This window comes from Heterodontus francisci, chromosome 17 (genome assembly GCF_036365525.1).
Source record: "Heterodontus francisci isolate sHetFra1 chromosome 17, sHetFra1.hap1, whole genome shotgun sequence".
In the NCBI taxonomy this organism is placed as follows: domain Eukaryota; kingdom Metazoa; phylum Chordata; class Chondrichthyes; order Heterodontiformes; family Heterodontidae; genus Heterodontus; species Heterodontus francisci.
Window position 1 is genome coordinate 47,975,946 of NC_090387.1, and position 20,194 is coordinate 47,996,139.

The 20,194-nt window shown below is 41.7% G+C and overlaps 1 protein-coding gene across 1 annotated transcript in view; it reads left to right on the forward strand.

The window, feature by feature from the left end:
* The window catches only part of lonp2 (lon peptidase 2, peroxisomal), a 140,731-nt gene that overhangs the window by 23,497 nt on the left and 97,040 nt on the right, over window positions 1-20,194 (forward strand). Inside the window, exons 8-9 of the mRNA XM_068049383.1 lie at window positions 12,602-12,743; window positions 16,872-17,022. Coding sequence (XP_067905484.1) covers window positions 12,602-12,743; window positions 16,872-17,022 — 293 coding nt within the window. The remainder of the gene's footprint in view (window positions 1-12,601; window positions 12,744-16,871; window positions 17,023-20,194) is intronic.

Genomic DNA, 20,194 nt, shown 5'->3' on the forward strand with positions numbered 1-20,194 from the left:
CAGTTTGATCCTTGGTCTGAGCACAGCAGATCTTACAAAAGATCGGAAAAGAAATAGGATTATAAGGCGGCCCATTTTTAATAAGCTGATCTCATTGAACAGCTGTTTACTGCGTTTTTGTCAAAGATTCGTTGCATTAGTCATTTTCCTCCTAACATCCTCCAAGCAGCTGCATTTCCTCTATAATCTCTCTTGCTAATGGTTCTCCTTAACTGCTATCTCTTCTCGAAGCTTTTGTCAGCTGGTGAATAATTCAATGAAAGATTGGAAAAATAACAAAATAGAAGGAGAACCATATATATGGGGCTCCTTGTGCACCCCTGAATAGCTGGTCAGTATTCTCCTCCCTCTCTCTGCTCCCAACAGAAAAATTGGTCAGTCTCGCAACTCCTGCAAGAATTCTTGTGCATAAATCAGAACGTAGAAAATGGGAACCTGGATAATCAAGATAACATTGTACTAGTATTACAAACACAAAAGCAGTTCTGAACTAAGCAGCAAATAGGTCTTGTATCCCACTGAACTGCTGCAGATTTTATTGATATGGGCTTCAAATTGTATTTGCCCTCAGCTGCAATCTTATGATGCAATGCTTTAGTTTTGCATTTGCTTCTTAACTGACTACCATTTTACGACCAAGTCAAAAGTGACATTTCACTCCTTTGCAATCTGCCATGGTCCTCTTAGAGTTAATACTGCCAAATGAAGAACAGCTGACCAATTCCATGCTCACCTGATTCAAAAATAGAATTGTAATTTACTAAATTATATTTTAATTGGCCTAAATACAATGTTGCAGTAGTTTACCATATGATGTGTGTTATTTTGCTAATCTCATAGTTATACAATCTTATAGTTCTGACATCAATGAACAATTATCACTCCCAGACCATTTCAGTAAATAGTTCTGATCGCATTATCACATTATATAGGTCCCCAACAGGGAATACAGCTATACTTACCTAAGGTTTTCAGCAAGCGAAAATCCTCCTGCTTGTATTTGTTTTATGTATACATGTAAGTCACTTCATATTTTAATTGTTACTCATGGGTACAAGGCATATCTGTGGATTTAAAAACAAAGTGTTAGAAATACTCAGCAGGTCTGGCAGCATCTGTGGAGAGGAAAACAGAGTTAACGTTTCAATTCTGATGAAAGGTCACAGACTTGAAACGTTAACTCTGTTTCTCTCTTCACAGATGCTGCCAGACCTGCTGAGTATTTCCAGCATTTTGTTTTTATTTCAGATTTCCAGCATCTGCAATATTTTGTTTTTATATTTTTGGGCTTACTGGTTTATGCCTTGTATTGATGTGTTCTTGAATACAAAATATATATCCTTCTTTATAAAAATAACTGTTTAAATCCTACTATTGCTTCTTGTTCTCAGCAGCAGTTATATCAGCACAACTTCATTCCTTGACTGCTTAATGCCATGATTGTATAATCTAGAAAGCCAGGTGGTGAAGGATAGAACTGGAGCCAATCTATACAGACTTTTATAAGCATTTAGAGAGATACAGGTTACAAACGTGTACTTTCTAACTCAAGAACCACAGTCTGTTCCTATTTAAGGGAATACAAATGAATCCCCAGTTAATGGCCACAACCTGCACATAAATTATATACAATTAACAAATTCCTTTCTCTCTTTTAATAAAAAAGAGTTTATATGTACAACCAAAATTTCAAAACACATTAAATCGAAGACCTCCATATTCTGTACAAAGCATTATATTGCGAGACTCCCTCCTCTAGGACACCTAACAATTTTTTTTGTGCATTTCTTTTTGTCAAACAATCCGACAGTTGATGACTTACATGCACTGATTTAATTTACTGCCAGTACTTGCACTGTACTTCCTTACTTTCCACTCTTTTAACCCATTTTGGACCTCACATCTTGGCCATCATTCTGAACATGCAACCAATATTTAAACTTGCCAGTAGCTTTTCCTGCACCTCCCACAGTTGTTGTACCCCTCAATTCATTAGACCCCTCTGGAATGTTTATCATCACTCACATTACCACTATCTAGCCCTTGATCTACTGCATTCTATTCTTCAGAATCCTCATCACAAATACATGGACATTTGAGGTACTTGTTTACTTGTATCGGCTGCTCAGAGTCTGAAATTTTGTAATTAATTCTGTTTAATCGTGGGGACTGAATCTTAACTATTTGATTGCCATGTTTAATGAATATTTTCTTACCATTACAACCTGTTATCTTATTAGGGTCTTTCCATTCCCAACTACCCTTGATTTTGCAGTGTACCAAACCTTCTGAATTAAACTCTGTCTCAGATGATCTTATACGATACCCCAGTGCTCTCCAAATTTTCTCCAAGACCTTAGCCTTGATGAAAGGCTGTTTCCCTGCATGCAGCATTAAAATGTGCAGAAAACATTGAATCAATTGTGGTAACTTCTAGAGCAGGAGGACTATCACGCAGAACTAAAGCCAATTTGGGATTTCACCCATAAACTAATTGATAGGGACTATATTCTCCAACCGTCTGGAGTGAATTTTTTGCATGAACTACCCATGCTAGGATGATTGGCAACTTGCAGTCTGATTAATCAGCTAAAATTTAATGTAGCACTTAATTGATTACTGCATGATTCCTTTCATGAAGTCCATTGCTGAAATGACTTACAGCTGCAGTATTCATAACCATGAGGTTCATATTTTCACACGTGTCTGAACTCATCACTAACAAATTCCCCTCCATTATCAGTCAGAAATTTTGTTGGTGTCCCAAGTCCGGTCCCTATCCATTTCTAGATGATTTTATCGAAACCTTTTTGTCCTTACTATGTATTATTTTAGAAAGTCTAAATCTGGTCACCAGGTTTATAAAATTTAGGATGAAAATATTTCTGTTTGTCCCATACCGTTAGATCTACGGCAACTCTCCTGTTAAAGACACGTGCCAGTGGGAGGCTTTTTACAGATTTCACATTTCTCACTAATCTCTTCTATTTGCCTTGTATACTCTTCATCAATCACACCTGCATCTTTTAGAAGGATTTTTAACTTCTGACAAGTCGGGTAAGCAAATTGTCTATGTAACTTCAAGACAGTTTGCTTTTTTTCTCTCTCATTCTTATCGCCTCTATCGCCGTTAATACTTTTCTAACACTCTGAGAAACATTAGGCTTTATTAAGTAATGTCCTGATTAGTTAAACTGCAGATCACCTGACTTTCCAAATATAATTGCCTTATCGTGCTCCATGTCAAGTTTCATTTGTGTCAGCATAGAATACTTCAGTACTGCAGTTATTTTACATGGAATTACAACTCTCTTTCGTGACCTCAATGCGTTTTTGTCGTCAAAGCTAAAGCAAATAGTACTTTTATATTCTTTAACCTTGCATTGATCCTCACGACTTAAGTGAATCAGGATCACATTTTAACCAGTCTGTCCCACATACTATTGAAGTACAAGCATTATCTTATGCTGCACAGTTAAAGGAACTTGTTGGATTAGATGCCTGCTAACTAACACATTCATCACAGGACTAAAACTCCTTGTGACCAGCATAATGTGTTCAATTTCATCGTTATCTTCATCCTCTCCCTCAGAATTCTCTTCATTTGTCATGTGTCATTTCGACAACCCTGCCTCTTTGCTTTGGGCAGTTCACAGCATAATGAGACTTCAAATCACACCTGGGATTCATTCGCCCATTATCTTTTGTTCCAATTTTGTCTTCTGCTGTAATAGCCAGATCTACTCAAGGTGTTTTCATCTTCATTTTGCCTGTCTTTAATCCTTTTGCTGTTTTGACGCCAGCATCCGATATCTGGACTAATTTGAAATTTGGCAATCATTGAGTTTTCTATTCTTTGTGTCACTGGGGAATGTCTTGTACCTTCCATGAAGACTGAAGGAAAGGACTGTTTCCCAGGTATGTTTTTAAGGCAGCAGGCATCTAATCCAACAAGTTATCCTTCTTTGAGAACTGAACACCAGTTAGAACCAGTTGCCTGTCCATATGAGACACCTTGGCTCAATCGAGTAATTTAAATGCTAGTACTGATCCAGGGATCCCCAAATTGAATTTTGTCAATTTTCTATACAATCTGTTGAAGATTTTGAATACCGTTCTATGGAAGACCATCTGTTTTCTGAAATCTGTCAAATTCTGAACGGGCCTCATAGACATTTAACCGATCATCTTTCTTGTAGATTTCATCCAAGAACTCTAATAGAAGGTCCAAACCTCCATTATCCAACTGATGGGCATTCATCTCTCAAAATATTTTACTTCTGATTGTACTTCTTATAGGAAGTGACAACAGCAAGGCCATACCTTGTTGTCTCATTGGTAGGAACCTAACCTGTGTCCACATATCCACTTCATTGCTCCACAGGTCATGTGGTTCAGACTCCAAGAACATCAGAAGTTAATTATACCCTGACAATTTACTTGCTTTCTGCCATTTTCAACAATAGCCATGAAGATTTTAGTTTTCTGTCTGAAAAACTTTCCTTCATTTTCAACCTTCGCCTTTTAGGCAACCATTCTCTGCTACCATGTTATAATCCAGAGAGCCAGGTGATGGAGGGTAGAACTGGAGCCAATCTTCACACCCATTTATAAACATTTTATTTAGTGATACACATTACAAATATGCACCTCCTAACCCAACAACCATAATTTCAGTGTTTTCCTATTTGTAGGAGTACAAATAAATCCCCAGTTAATGCCCACCATCTGCATATAATTAAAGACAATTAATATACAATTAATGATGCAGAAGGAACACTATATTTTCCATGGTAGGGTTTTCAAAAAGATAATGGGCCATTTCCGTGTCCCCACCGACCCATTTGTGCCTAAAAACAGGGTGGTAATGCATGCAATGGAAGTGTTGGCTTATCTCCAACTTCCTGCCAATTCCAATTTTTCAGGTGGACCATGATCCAGGCAGACAGAGCTCCGTCTGGAAACAGGTGTGAGCCTCATGAATGTATACTAATCAGAGACAATTAGGATTCCGATGCTGTTTTAATCTCTGCTCGTCTGGTTATTGCCAGTTCCTGCTCAAACCCACCAAATGTGGGTGCTACAATAAAAGCAAAATACTGCGGATGCTGGAAATCTGAAATAAAAGCAGAAAGTGCTGGAAATATTCAGCAGGTCGGGCAGCATCTGTGAAGAGAAAAACAGTTAACATTTCAGGTCTGTGACGTTTTATCAGTACAAGTGCTACAAGTCAGGTGACAGCCATTTTCAGCATCCAGTAAAGGGATCCTTAGCTACTGTTAGGAAAAGCTGGATGCATAATTTTTACTGCAGTTGCATGGGGATTTTGAGCCTTAAAATCTTCCCTATTCAATGTGCTTGCTGCTGTAAATTCTGCAAAAATGTCGGCTGCTGCCCTAAAGTGGTATTTCCTTTCAGTCGCTATCCCCCTCAAGGTGCTGTCATACATCCTTCTAATTTGGCTGCTCTGCCTGATTTCCCCATCTCCAGATCAGTGAGCTACCTACTGGGGGAGTGCATGCACAGGTCACTGACGACCATGAGATCTCTGAACCAAAATTACTCTTCTGCTTGAACACTACTGAGTGGCTGTAAATAGATCCTTCTGCATAGACCAAGGCATATCAGACAAGAACTCTTGAGCTTTTACATTCCCAAGTGTGCACTTTGGACATCTAGACAGATTGTTAAGGACCTCGCTGCAATTGACCCTAACTCTTCAGTCCTAAATGTCTGGCTGCAGTAAGCTGTTACATAATTCACCTTCTCCTCCATACCTTTTCTCCCGTTCCACTCAAAGCAATGATATGTTGAGGTGTGGATGCACTGGTGACAGCAACTGTCAAGTGATCATTCTTCACATCTATGTGATGCTGACCCATCACAGCTAAACCCAATGTTGTTTTAAAGCAATACTCGCATATGTACATTTCAGCATAGGCCGCAGGCTAATGGGCAAGAATAAGAAATTTGATTCCCTTTTCTTCTGCCCCTACCCACCCCTCCCCAGATGGGAGCATGGAGATTACATGTAGGCCCCTTCCTGGTTGAGATCAGCTCATTCAGTATGGGCCAGGAATTGCATTTGCATCTTTCTCTGGCTTGTATAGTTCATTAGTACATCACACAGTATATTTTACACTCTGAATAAACTGACCTTTTATTTTCTGCAATCTTTTTCCTGCAGTTTCCTATATTTAAGAACTATGGGACTGTGTGACTGAGCAAAGACACCAAATAGTTTGGAGCAATGACACAATAGTTTGGCTGACGGGCTGAAATACACTTTTTTGTGGGGAGGAAAATTCAGATAATGTCATAAAGAATCAGTGAAGCTTATTTTGTTAATATAAAGTAATTCCTACATTACAACAGTGACTACACTTCAAAAGGTGCTTAATTGGCAATACAACTTTGTGGAGCAATCTGAGGTTGTGAAAAGCCCTTTGTGCATGCTATTTCTTTCTTTATATGCATTAAAAGCCAAGAGCATGATCTATCCCTGAACATAGCAGTAAGTCAGAGATTGTGCTGCTTTCTAAGAAAAATAATACAATACAAGGCATAATGGCCTGGATTTAGCAGTAAAAATATAGGTAAGACTAGTAGTGCTCACTATTATTAAAGAGTAAATCGAACAGAAAATTCTGGTGAAAGTATGCTCGTGGTTAAACAAGCTCCTCCAGAAGCTGCATGATACCAGTGTCTCACTGAGAGACTTGTCATTCATATAGATGAAAGGGCATGAAGTTGGGGAAATTACATGATAGAGATCCTCCAAACAAACATGGCAGAAAAAAGTTAGGGCATGTTAAGTCTTAATTCGTGCCAAACAACCACTTCAGCGCTGAAAATTAACTTTATAAGTGTGAAGTCTCATTCCTTTAAATTTTAATTATTAGAGATTTTTATAAATTAAAATTAATTTTTAATTTTTTTCTATCTCTCTTTCTAATCCCATCTTTCATTCACCCTCTTTATTTTGCTTTTTATACCTGATTTGACATTGAATTAACTGTTATAACTGACTCCTCCTGGTTGAGACTCTGTGTACCTCATTAGGACTTTTCAATCTGATTACAGTAACGACTGTTGCTTGCCCAGTTCACACGGGTCCTAGAAACCCTATAGAGGGCACTGTGCTGCGTTGGATTTCTAACCACTGCAAGTTCCAGTGCAAAAGCCCATTGAAAGGTTGTGGGCCAGTGCCATTTATTTGCTGCTGACTGAATCCAGGCCAATTATGTTATTCTTATGTGAAAGTGTTGGTATGCATCCCTTTTAAGGCTTCAATTTATTTATTTGGGAAAAAGAAAATTAACTTAAATTGCAATGTGGAAAGCTTGCTGTGTGTCTCTTATTCTCGCTAATATAGTTTTAATGAGTTATAGTATTTTCGTTTTCCAAGAATAAAACACAGATAATAAAACCTTTGTGCTTACCTGAGAGACTTTCAAAATTCAATTAATGTGGTTTGAAAGAAAAAAAATCAACTTTTTCTGTGGCTAGGTCTGTCTGAGCTAAAAAAATCTTGATATTGTGAAAAATTAATTCTACAGGACTTTTTTCATAAAAATTGGTAAAATCATTCCAAAATCCTTTCACACCCAGAAGAAATAGACCCTCTCATTTGTGAGTCAGCTTGCTACTTGCATTAACAGAATCCTAGATATATGATGGGAACATAACAACAGGAATTGGCCATTCAGCCCTTAAGCCTATTGCACCATTCAGTTAGCTATCCCTTGATACCTTTACCTAACAAAAATCTATCGATCTTAGTCTTCAAAATTTCAGTTGACCCTGCATCCATAGTATTTTTGAGGAGTGTTCCAGATTTCTATTACTCTTTCTGTGAAAAAGTTATTCCTGATTTCATTCCGAAATGGCTCTGCTGTAATTTTAAGATTATGCCCCTTTGTTCTAGATTCCTCCACCAGAGCAAATTGTTTCTCTATCCACCTATCAAAAATCCTTAACAATTTCAAAGATCTCAATTAATATCACCCCGAGCTGTCTGAACACAAAGGGAATACAAACCAAGTTTATGCAGCCTGATCTCAGGATGTGACCCTCTCAGACCTGGTATTTTGGTGAACCTTTGCTTTTTTTTTTATTCATTCATGGGATGTGGGCATCACGGGCTAGGCCAGCATTTATTGCCCATCCCTAATTGCCCTTGAGAAGGTGGTGGTGAGCTGCCTTCTTGAACCGCTGCAGTCTATGTGAGGTAGGTACACCCACAGTGCTGTTAAGAAGGGAGTTCCAGGATTTTGACCCAGTGACAGGGAAGGAACGGCGCGAACGTTCCATATCGGGTTGGTGTGTGACTTGGAGGGGAACTTGCAGGTGGTGGCAATCCCATGCATTTGCTGCCCTTGTCCTTCCAGTTGGTAGAGGTTGCGGGTTTGGAAGGTGCTGACTTAGGGGCCTTGGTGCATTGCTGCAGTGCATCTTGTAGATGGTACACACTGCTGCCACTGTGCGTCGGTGGTGGAGGGAATGAATGTTCGTGGATGGGGTGCCAGTCAGGCGGGCTGCTTTGTCCTGGATGGTGTCGAGCTTCTTGAGTGTTGTTGGAGCTGCACCCATCCAGGCAAGTGGAGAGTATTCCATCATACTTCTGACTTGTACCTTGTAGATGGTGGACAGGCTTTGGGGAGCCAGGAGGTGAGTTACTCGCTGCTCTGACCTGCTCTTGTAACCACGGTATTTATATGGATACTCCAGTTCAGTTTCTGGTCCATGGTAACCCCTAGGATGTTGATAGTGGGGGATTCAGCGATGGTAATGCCATTGAATGTCAAGGGGAAATAGTTAGATTCTCTCTTGTTGGAGATGCCTGTTCATTGCCTGGCACTTGTTGTGGTGCGAATGTTACTTGCCACTGATCAGCCCAAGCCTGGATGTTGTCCGTGTCTTACTGCATTTCTACACTGACTGCTTCAGTATCTGAGGAGTCGCGAATGGTGCTGAACATTGTGCAATCATCAGCGAACATCCCCACTTCTGACCTTATGATTGAAGGAAGGTCATTGATGAAGCAGCTGAAGATGGTTGGGCCTAGGACACTGCCCTGAGGAACTCCTGCAGTGATATCCTGGAGCTCAGATGACTGACCTCCAACAACCACAACCATTTTCCTTTGCGTTAGGTACGACTCCAGCCAGTGGAGAGTTTTCCCCCTGATTCTCATTGACTCCAGTTTTGTGAGGGCTCGTTGATGCCATACTCAGTCAAATGCTGCCTTGATGTCAAGGGCAGTCACTCTCACCTCACCTCTTGGGTTCAGCTCTTTTGTCCATGTTTGAACCAAGGCTGTAATGAGGTCAGGAGCTGAGTGGCCCTGGTGGATCCCAAACTGAGCATCACTGAGCAAGGTTATTGCTAAGCAAGTGCTGCTTGATGACACTGTTGATGATACCTTCCATCACTTTACTGCTGATTGAGAGTAGACTGATGGGGCGGTAATTGGCCAGGTTGGACTTGTCCTGCCTTTTGTGGACAGGACATACCTGGGCAATTTTCCACATTGCTGGGTAGATGCCAGTGTTGTCGCTGTGCGGCAAGTTCTGGAGCACAGGTCTTCAGTACTATTGCTGAATGAATGCCTTTGCAGTATCCAGTGCCTTCTATCGTTTCTTGATATCACGTGGAGTGAATCGAATTGGCTAAAGTCTGACATCTGTGATGCCGGGGACTTCAGGAGGAGGCCGAGATGGATCATCAACTCAGCACTACTGGCTGAAGATTGTTGCAATTGCTTCTGCCTTATCTTTCGCTCTGATGTGCTGGGCTACCCCATCATTTGAGGATAGGGATATTTGTGGAGCCACCTCCTCCAGTTAGTTGTTTAATTGTCTACCACCATTCATGGCTGGATGTGGCAGGACTGCAGAGCTTAGATCTGATCCGTTGGTTGTGGGATCGCTTAGCTCTGTCTATTGAATGCTGCTTACGCAGTTTGGCATGCAAGTAGTCCTATGTTATAGGTTCACCAGGCTGACACTTCATTTTGGGGTATGCCTGGTGCTGCTCCTGGCTTGTCCTCCTGCACTCTTCACTGAACCAGGATTGGTCTCCTGGCTTGATGGTAATGGTAGAGTGGGGAATATGCTGGGCCATGAGGTTATAGATTGTGGTTGAGTACAATTCTGCTGCTGCTGATGGCCCACAGTGCCTCATGGATGCCCAGTTTTGCATTGTTAGATCTGTTTGAAATCTATCCCATTTAGCACGGTGATCGTGCCGCACAACATGATGGAGAGTATCCTCAATGTGAAGGCGGGACTTCGTCTCCACAATGACTGTGCGGTGATCACTCCTACCAATACTGTCATGGACCGATGCATCTGCGGCAGGCAGATTGGTGAGTACGAGGTCAAGTATGTTTTTCCCTCTTGTTGGTTCCCTCACCACCTGCCGCAGACCCAATCTAGCTGCTATGTCCTTTAGGACTCGGCCAGCTCGGTCAGTAATGGTGCTACCGAGCCACTCTTGGTGATGGACATTGAAGTCCCCCGCCCAGAGTACATTCTGCTCCCTTGCCACCCTCAGTGCTTCCTCTAAATGGTGTTCAACTTCACTATACCCCATCTAAGGCCACTGTATCATTTCAAAACTGAATGCAGTACTCCAGATGGATTCTGACCAAATCTCTGTGCAACTGAAGCATCACTGCCTTAGCTTTTGCATTCTAGCCTCCTTCAGATAAAGGCCAACATTCCATTAGCTCTTTTGATTATTCTTTATACCTGTACACTTGTATTTAGTAATTTGTGTATTTGCATATCTAAATCCTTTTGCTCTTCCAGATCTCGTAGTCTCAGCATTAAGAAAATATTCTGATTTGTCTTTTTTTGATCTAAAATGGATGAGCTCACACTTCCCCCACATTGAACTTCATACTTTTTGCCCGCTCGTTTAATCTGTGTCCTATCGTAATTTCTGGCTCCCACATGTACATGTTTAGATTGCAGCATCTCTGTGAAGCTAGCAAATTAATAGCTCTGAGTTAAATATCACTGTCAACCCATGCTTTTGCCTTTTCCTTTGGTGTTGCTCTGGATAGTTGGAGGATATACTGTTTTTATACTGCATAATATATCATTTCCTAACCAGTCCAGTAAATTATGGTTATCCATTATTTAGAGTATTATGGAAGAGCCAGTGGTATTCTTGGGTTTAAGTATGTGATTATGTAAATCAGCAGCTTTGATCATCAACAACAACTTGCATTTTTATAATACCTTTTAACATAGTAAAACATCCCAGGGCACTTCACAGGAGCATTACCAAACAAAATTTGACACCGAGCCAGAATAAAAGATGTTTGGACAGATGACCAAAATCTTGGACATAAAGGTAGGTTTTAAGGAGTACCATTAAAGGAGGAGAGATTTAGGGAGGGAATTCCAGAGCTAAGGGCCTCGGCAGCTGAAGCCACATCTGCCAATGCAGTGATGAAAATTGGAGCTGCACAAGCGGCCAGAATTTGAGGAACGCAGAGGTCTCCAAAGCTTGTAGGACTGGAGGAAGCTATAGAGATGGGGAAGAGCAAAGTCACAAAAGAATCTGAAAACAAGGATGAGAATTTTAAAATTGAGGTGTTGTGCTACTCGGAGCCAATGTAGGTCAGTGAGCACAGGGGTGATGAGTGAATGGGGCTTGGTGCAAGTTAGGGTACAGGCAGCAAGGTTTGGGATGAGCACAAGTTTATGGAAGATGGAAGGCTGGCCCATAGAGCATTGGATTAGTCAAGTCTAGAGGTAATAAAGACATGGATGAGCATTTCAGCAGCAGGTGAGCTGAGGCAGGGGTGGAGTTGTGCGATGTCGCAGAGGTGAAAGTAAAAGTCTTGGTGATTATTAGGTTGTTATGTATTTGTTTAATTATATAAGAACTTGTATCTTTACCTTTTTAAAAGTCCAGGATCCAGAGGAAGATGGTAGGGAAAATGCTGTAGCTTGGCGATTGATAGGGAAGTAGAAGTATTAAAATAGGGATATGGTTTTAGTAGTACTGGGAAGGTGATCTAGGAATATGGGAATAGTGGGTTGATGGTGTGTGGGAACAGAGGGGTGTTAAGTGGGATGTCTGACAGTTTCTTCTGATCAGAGGATATTAACTCCTTGTGGACTAATTCTAGTTTTATTCTTATGAATTGTGCTTTTGGAACATCTTGCTGCATTTTTTGACTTTATATATTGTTTAAACGTTAATAAATTTGACCAAGTTGTTTTAGTGCATATGCATTGTTCTGGTAATGTAATATTTTCTGCCTTCAAAAGTTATGTGAAACATTTCATGCGTTTTCCCATGAGTAATATACCACAATTGGGTTATACTAACTTGCACAGCCACAAATAGGGGTATAAATTTTGGTTCATAAGGGACTTGGATTGTTTTTGGAAATGTAACACTTGTATACGAGAGCAAATATTGTGCAAAAGCCCAAACTGTAACAACTCGTTGTCTTTCCTGTCTTTTCATTTTGGTTAGTGTCCTTCATATTGTCCTTGGCACTTGGTCAAGTTTTCTCCTTTCAAAAAAAACTGTTTGCTGCCTATTTTCTAAACTACTTGAATCTTGTGTCTTTCAGACGAACGTATGTGGGCAGCATGCCTGGCAGAATCATCAATGGCTTAAGAACTGTTGGAGTGAATAATCCAGTGTTCCTGCTGGATGAAGTAGATAAGTTAGGAAAAAGTCTACAGGGGGACCCTGCAGCAGCTCTCTTGGAGGTACAAAATGGAATATTCCAGAACTTAAATTACATAATGACCGAATTGGGCAAGGAGTGCAGTTGCCTAATATTCTACATTGAACAATACAAATGGTAATACGGAACAAGTCTTTGGCAAAGGAGCTCTTATTAATTATATTTTTCTTGGTGTAAGCACAAACATTGAAATTTCAACACAGAAGAGCCTGTTTTTTGTCCTTCTCCTCTGAGTTGTATTTATACTGTATCTCTGCCAGCAATTCACAGTTTATAGTGCTTTTTATCAAAAACAGATAGGAATACAGTATATAACCAACTGGAAGCTACAGGTCAACCTTTTATAAAAGCAAAATACTGCGGCTGCTGGAAATCTGAAATAAAAACAAGAAATGCTGGAACCACTCAGCAGGTCTGGCAGCAGCTGTGGAAAGAGAAGCAGAGTTAACGTTTCGGGTCAGTGACCCTTCTTCGGAACTGACAAATATTAGAAAAGTCACAGGTTATAAGCAAGTAAGGTGGGGGTGGGGCAAGAGATAACAAAGGAGAAGGTGTAGATTGGACAAGGCCACATAGCTGACCAAAAGGTCATGGAGGAAAGGCAAACAATATGTTAAAGGTATATTGAAAGACAAAGCATTAGTACAGATTAGGTGTTAACGGACTGAATATTGAACAGCAGCAAGTGCAAACCTGAAAAAAAACACAGTGGGTAAGCAAACTGAACAAACTAAGATGAAATGAAATAAACACACAAAAAAGATGTAAAAAAGAAAAAATAACGAATAATGAAAGTAAAATGGGGTTCTACTCCGCAGTTTCATTTCATCTTTCGCCTCATCCGACGCATTAACAAAAAGCTTTTTTTCTTCCTTTCAGGTGTCAAGGAACGCAAGCTCCAGCAGCTGACGGGGACTAATGCCCCTCCAGATCCTCCTTCCGCTTCACTTCCCTCCGACCCCACCCCTTCTGATCTGACCCCTTGTCGTGTATTCACTATACCCTCTGACCTCCCCCTTTCTGATGCTGAACGTTCTGTACTCAGCAAAGGTCTCAGTTTTATCCCCTTACGCCCCCACCTCAATGAATTTCGCGCTCGGCATGACGTTGAGCTCTTCTTCCGTCCTCTCCGCCTCCGGGCTCACTTCTTTGACCAGGAGTCCTCCCCCCGACCAGCAGACCCATTCACCTGCCTCCAGCATTCTCCCTCTACCTGGACCCCACCCCCTGGCCTCTTACCCGCTCTTGAACTCTTCATTGAAAACTGTCGGCGAGACATTGGTCATCTCAATTTCTCTGCCCCCCTCACTCACTCTAACCTGTCCCCCTCTGAACATGAGGCACTCCGTTCTCTCAGGTCTAACCCCGACATGGTCATCAAACCTGCAGACAAGGGTGGTGCCGTTGTTGTATGGCGTACCAACCTCTACCTTGCAGAAGCTCAAAGCCAACTCACGGACACTTCTTCCTACCTCCCTCTGGACCATGACCCCACCACCGAACATCAAGCCACCGTCCAAAGCACTGTCACTGACCTCATCTCCTCTGGAGATCTTCCCTCTACAGCTTCCAACCTCATAGTCCCGCAACCCCGGACAGCCCGCTTCTACCTCCTTCCCAAAATCCACAAACGGGACTGTCCCGGCAGACCCATTGTGTCAGCCTGCTCCTGCCCCACTGAACTTATTTCTTTCTATCTTGACTCTATCTTTTCTCCACTGGTCCAGTCTCTTCCCACCTACATCCGTGACTCTTCTGACGCCCTACGTCATTTTGACAATTTCCAGATTCCTGGTCCCAACCGCCTCCTCTTCACTATAGACGTCCAATCGCTCTACACTTCCATCCCCCACCAGGATGGTTTGAGAGCTCTCCGCTTCTTCCTGGAACAGAGGCCCAACCAGTCCCCATCCACCACCACCCTCCTCCGCCTGGCTGAACCTGTTCTCAAATTGAACAACTTCTCCTTCAACTCCACGCACTTCCTTCAAGTAAAAGGTGTCGCTATGGGTACCCGCATGGGTCCTAGTTATGCCTGTCTTTTTGTGGGATATGTCGAGCATTCTTTGTTCCAGTCCTACTCGGGTCCCCTCTCCCAACTCTTTTTCCGGTACATTGATGACTGTATCGGTGCCGTTTCCTGCTCCCGCCCCGAACTGGAAAACTTTATCAACTTTGCTTCCAATTTCCACCCTTCTCTCACCTTTACATGGTCCATCTCTGACACTTCCCTTCCCTTCCTCGACTTCTCTGTCTCCATCTCTGGGGATAGGTTGTCTACTAATATCCATTATAAGCCCACTGACCCCCACAGCTACCTCGACTGCACTTCTTCACACCCTACCTCCTGTAAGGACTCCATTCCATTCTCCCAGTTTCTCCGTCTCCGACGCATCTGCTCTGATGATGCTACCTTCCATGACGGTGCTTTTGATATGACCTCCTTTTTCCTCAACCGAGGATTTCCCCCCACTGTTGTTGACAGGGCCCTCAACCGTGTCCGGCCCATTTCCCGCACCTCTACCCTCACCCCTTCTCCTCCCTCCCAGAACCGTGACAGGGTTCCCCTTGTCCTCACTTTCCACCCCATCAGCCTCCATATCCAAAGGATCATCCTCCATTTCCGCCACCTCCAGCGTGATGCCACTACCAAACGCATCTTCCCCTCCCTTCCCCTGTCAGCATTCTGAAGGGATCGTTCCCTCTGCGACACCCTGGTCCACTCCTCCATTACCCCCACCACCTCGTCCCCGTCCCATGGCACCTTCCCCTGCAATCGCAGGAGGTGTAATACTTGCCCATTTACATCCTCTCTCTTCACTATCCCAGGCCCCAAACACTCCTTTCAGGTGAAGCAGCGATTTGCTTGTACTTCTTTCAATGTAGTATACTGTATTCGCTGCTCACAATGTGGTCTGCTCTACATTGGGGAAACCAAGCGCAGACTGGGTGACTGCTTTGCGGAACACCTCTGCTCAGTCCGCAAACAGGACCCTGAACTTCCGGTTGCTTGCCATTTCAACACTTCCCCCCTGCTCTTGCTGCTGTTCAATATTCAGTCCGTTAACACCTAATCTGTACTAATGCTTTGTCTTTCAACACACCATTAACATATTGTTTGCCTTTCCTCCATGACCTTTTGGTCAGCTATGTGGCCTTGTCCAATCTACACCTTCTCCTTTGTTGTCTCTTGCCCCACCCCCACCTTACTTGTTTATAACCTGTGACTTTTCTAATATTTGTCAGTTCCGAAGAAGGGTCACTGACCTGAAACGTTAACTCTGCTTCTCTTTCCACAGATGCTGCCAGACCTGCTGAGTGGTTCCAGCATTTCTTGTTTTTAGCTCAACCTTTTAATTTGAAAGGTTCTCAATCATTTCCAGTTCTTCCTTTGCCCAGTGTAGGAATTTGCCCACTGCAGACTGTCAGCTCTTCTATTTCTTTTGGCTTATGCTGAATATCTAACTTTTGTATTAGCCTTGTTTTGAGCTGGGGTGTGGAATTAGTGACAGGAATTGGATCAGAATGTCTTAACAGTTCTGTGTTGCACTTAGTGTCGCAAATATTAAGACATTTATATCTTACTGATCATAGTGTTTACTAAAAAAGGAGGGAAGATAGAGTTCAGTAATGTATGTTCAAGTCTCATATGTATGTCCCAGTAGTCATTTAACACCCAGTAAAACTACTTAGATTGTTATTTAAAAGCATTCTTCTAATATTCCTGGTTAGGACCCCCTCCCCTCCCCCCCCCCCCCCCCCATAGAGGTTGTTGTCACTACTTCTAGATAGAAAGTAAACCAACACTGAAAGTGTATATTTCTTTCTTGAGAAAGCATTAATGATTCTAGGAAACATTATTTACTCTGGATACATCCATCACCTTTTTCTTGGCTTAAGAGCGAGTACTGAGTTCCATTTATACCAGTTGTGGGGGATCTGTAGAACAAAATATTCCCTGCTACTAGCTCAACAATGATGTTTAGCAACAGTGAAAACTTAAAAGTGGAGCAAGTTGGGGAAATTGATTTTTTTTTAAAATGTGGAATGCTTATTTAATAGCAGATTGTCAACATTTCATTCTTCCAGTTCTCTGTAAAGCGTCAGTTATATTTTATTGCAGTAATTTATTTACCTCATTTATCTTCAGGTATTGGATCCTGAGCAGAATCATAGTTTCACTGACCACTACTTAAATGTCTCCTTTGACCTATCTCAAGTACTTTTCATAGCTACAGCCAACACTACTGCTACCATTCCCCCAGCCTTACTTGATAGAATGGAGCTCATCCAAGTGCCAGGTAATTACATCCTAAAATATTCCAAGTTTTGAAGCTAGGGTTGAAAACTTTTTTTAATGAAATGACTGCGCTCAGACACCAAATGCCTTAACACTTAAGAAAAATTAGACTTTGAGAGATTTGTTTATATCACAACCATCTCTATATAGCAGCGCTGGCGCAAAGCAAAGGTTCACTGTGGCTCCTTTGGATAATGAGAATTTTTTGAACTTAATTTTCAGCTCTCTATTAACATAGGGCTGATTCAATGCTGTCGGCAGTGGGTGGTCCTAGGACCATTGATTTGAAACTGGGACTCACAGCCCATTGTTTTCCATCTGTTAATATTAATAGTTGGGAAATCATAGACAGTGCTCTAAATTTAAGTGGCTTTCAGTTGTTGGTGAGTGCATGTGTGGTATAATGCTGTTCGTTTTCTCTTTATTCTCCATTTAATTGATGTGACATATAAGCCTCGGAAGCTGCTATCTTAAGTGCCTTGATGAAATGTGCTCTGGTATACTAAATAGCTAAAGGCTAGCAGTATATTGCCAAATTTGAAGTTTCGGTCAGCATGAATTTTATTAAGTTGAAGTACATTTTGGCACATGACATTGGATAGTCACATTTGAGTAGGCATAGGCAAATTAACTAAATTGTATGGTCAATTTTCCTTGGTGGGGGGGTGGGGAGGGGGTTGCCTTTTGCTGTTGTCATTTACTAATCAATTGCAATGTTGGCCTGCTCACAGTCAGTTGTATTCCTGCTGTAGGCAAAGGGCAAACAGAAAAAGCACTACCCAGCTGAGCACACAATACCAGAAACTTGCATTAATATAGTCACTTTAATGTTGAAAAACATCCCAGAGTGCTTCAAAAAAGCATAAAATAAAAATGAACACCAAGTTTAAAGGCGGAGATCCCAGATAGTGTGACCGAAAGCTAGATCAAAGATATAGTATAATAAGGGCTATATAGGAGGAGAAAAAAGATGCCAAGGAGTTTGAGGAGGGAGTTTTGAGCATGAGGTCTAACTACCTGAAGGCATGCCTTGCTTGGTGGGGGTGAAGGGACGGGGTGATGCATGAGGGATTAGGGACCAAAATAGAGATCTATTGGTGGAGGTAGGAGACATGGTTGAGGTACTAGATAAGTACATTTCATTGATGTTTACTAAGGGACTTTGCCAAAGCCATTGTAAATGAGGAGGTTGCCGGGATGCTCGATAACATAAACATAGATATGGAGGAGATGCTAGAAAAGTTGACAGTACTTAAAGTGGATAAGTCACCCAGTCCAGGTGGGATGTGTTCTAAGTTGTTGAGGTACAGAAGGGTAGAAATAGCAGAGGTGCTGGCCACCAGTTCTTAGATACTGGGTGGTGTTCGAGGACTGGAGGATTACAAATGTTACACCCTTGTTTAAAAAAAGATGAGAAAGATAAATCTTGCAATCACAGGCCGGTTGGTTTAGTGTTGATGGTGGGGAAGCTTTTAGAAAAAATAGTCTTGGACAAAATTAACAGCCACTTGGACAAACATGATCTAATAAAGGACAGCTAGCATGTATTTTTAAGAGCAAATCGTTTTTGGCTAACTTGTGTTTTTGAATGAGGCTAGGAACAGAGGGTGGATGAGGACAGTGCAGTTGATGTTATATATATGGATTTCTTTTAAAGACATTTGATAAAGTTCCACATTTATGGCTTGTTAACAAAATGTAAGCCTATGTGATAAAAGGGGCAGTAGCAACATGGATATTAAATTGATTATTGGATAGAAAACAGAGAGTTGTAGTAAATAGCTGTTTTTCAGACTGGAGTGGGGTATACAGTGGAGTTTCCCATGGTTCAGTAGTAGGACCATTGCAGTTTTGGTTGGCTTGGACTCGGACATATGAGGCATAATTTCAAAATTTGCAGATGACATGAAACTTAGGAGTGTAGTAAATAGTGAGGCAGGTAGTAATGGACATGACATAGGCAGGCTGGCGAAATGCAGCTAGTAATGCACTTCAAGAGGACATAGGCAGGTTGGTGGAATGAGTGGGCACATGGCAGATGAAATTCAGTGCAGAAAAGTCTGAGGTGATCCATTTTGGTAGGAAGAATGAGGAGGGACAATACCAGCTAAATGGTTCAATTTTAAAGGGGGTGCAAGAGGAGAGAGGCCTGGGGGTGCTTGTGCACAAATCTTTGAAGGTGGGAGGACAGGTGAACAAAGTAGTTCATAAAGTAAATGGGATCCTGGGCTTTGTAAATAGAGGCGTAGAGAACAAAAGCTAAGAAGTTATGCTAAAGCTATATAAAACACTAGTTCGGTCCCACCTCGTTTATTGTGTCCAATTCTAGGTACCATGCTTTAGGAAGGATGTGAAGGCTGTGATAATAAAAACAGAAAGTGCTGGAAATACTCAGCAGGTATGGCAACATCTGTGATGAAAGAAATAGAGTTAATGTTTCAGGTCTGTGACCTTTCATCAGAACAGAAGGTTTCGAAATGGGTACAGACGAGATTTACTAGAATGGTTCCAATGATGAGGGATTACAGGGAGGTGGATAGACTGGGAAAGCTGGATTTCTCTCAGAGTAGAGAAGCCTAAGAGGGAATTTGAGGGAGGTGTTTAAAATCATGAAGGGTTTAGATAGAATTAAGAAAGAGAAACTGTTTCCAGTTGCTGAAGGATCAATAACCAAACTGCATGGATTTAAGGTGATTGGAAAAAGAGCCAGTGGCGACATGAGGAAAAACATTTTTTATGCAACAAGTGGTTAGGATTTGGAATGCACTGACTGATAGGGTAGTGGATACCATTTCAACAGTACCCTTCATTGGAAATGGATAAATTCTTGAATGAGAAAAAAATAGCAAGGATATAAAGAAAGAGTAGGGGGAGTGGGTCCAGCTGGATTGCTGTGTGAAAGAGCTGGTGCAAACTCAATGAGCTCCTTCTGAGCTGCACTAACTATGGTTCTAAGAGCCCGGATCAGTGGAATAGATAGTTTGGGAGGGGTGAGATTACAGCGATGGGAAGGGGTGTACCCATGGAGTGATTTAAATGCAAGATTGAGAATTTTAAATTTGAGGCTTTGTGGGAACCGTGAGCCAAATGTAGGTTAGTGAGGAGCGGGGTAATGGTGTATTGCAGAGCTTTGGATGTGCTGAAATTTGCAATAATAGAATAGGTGAATGGCC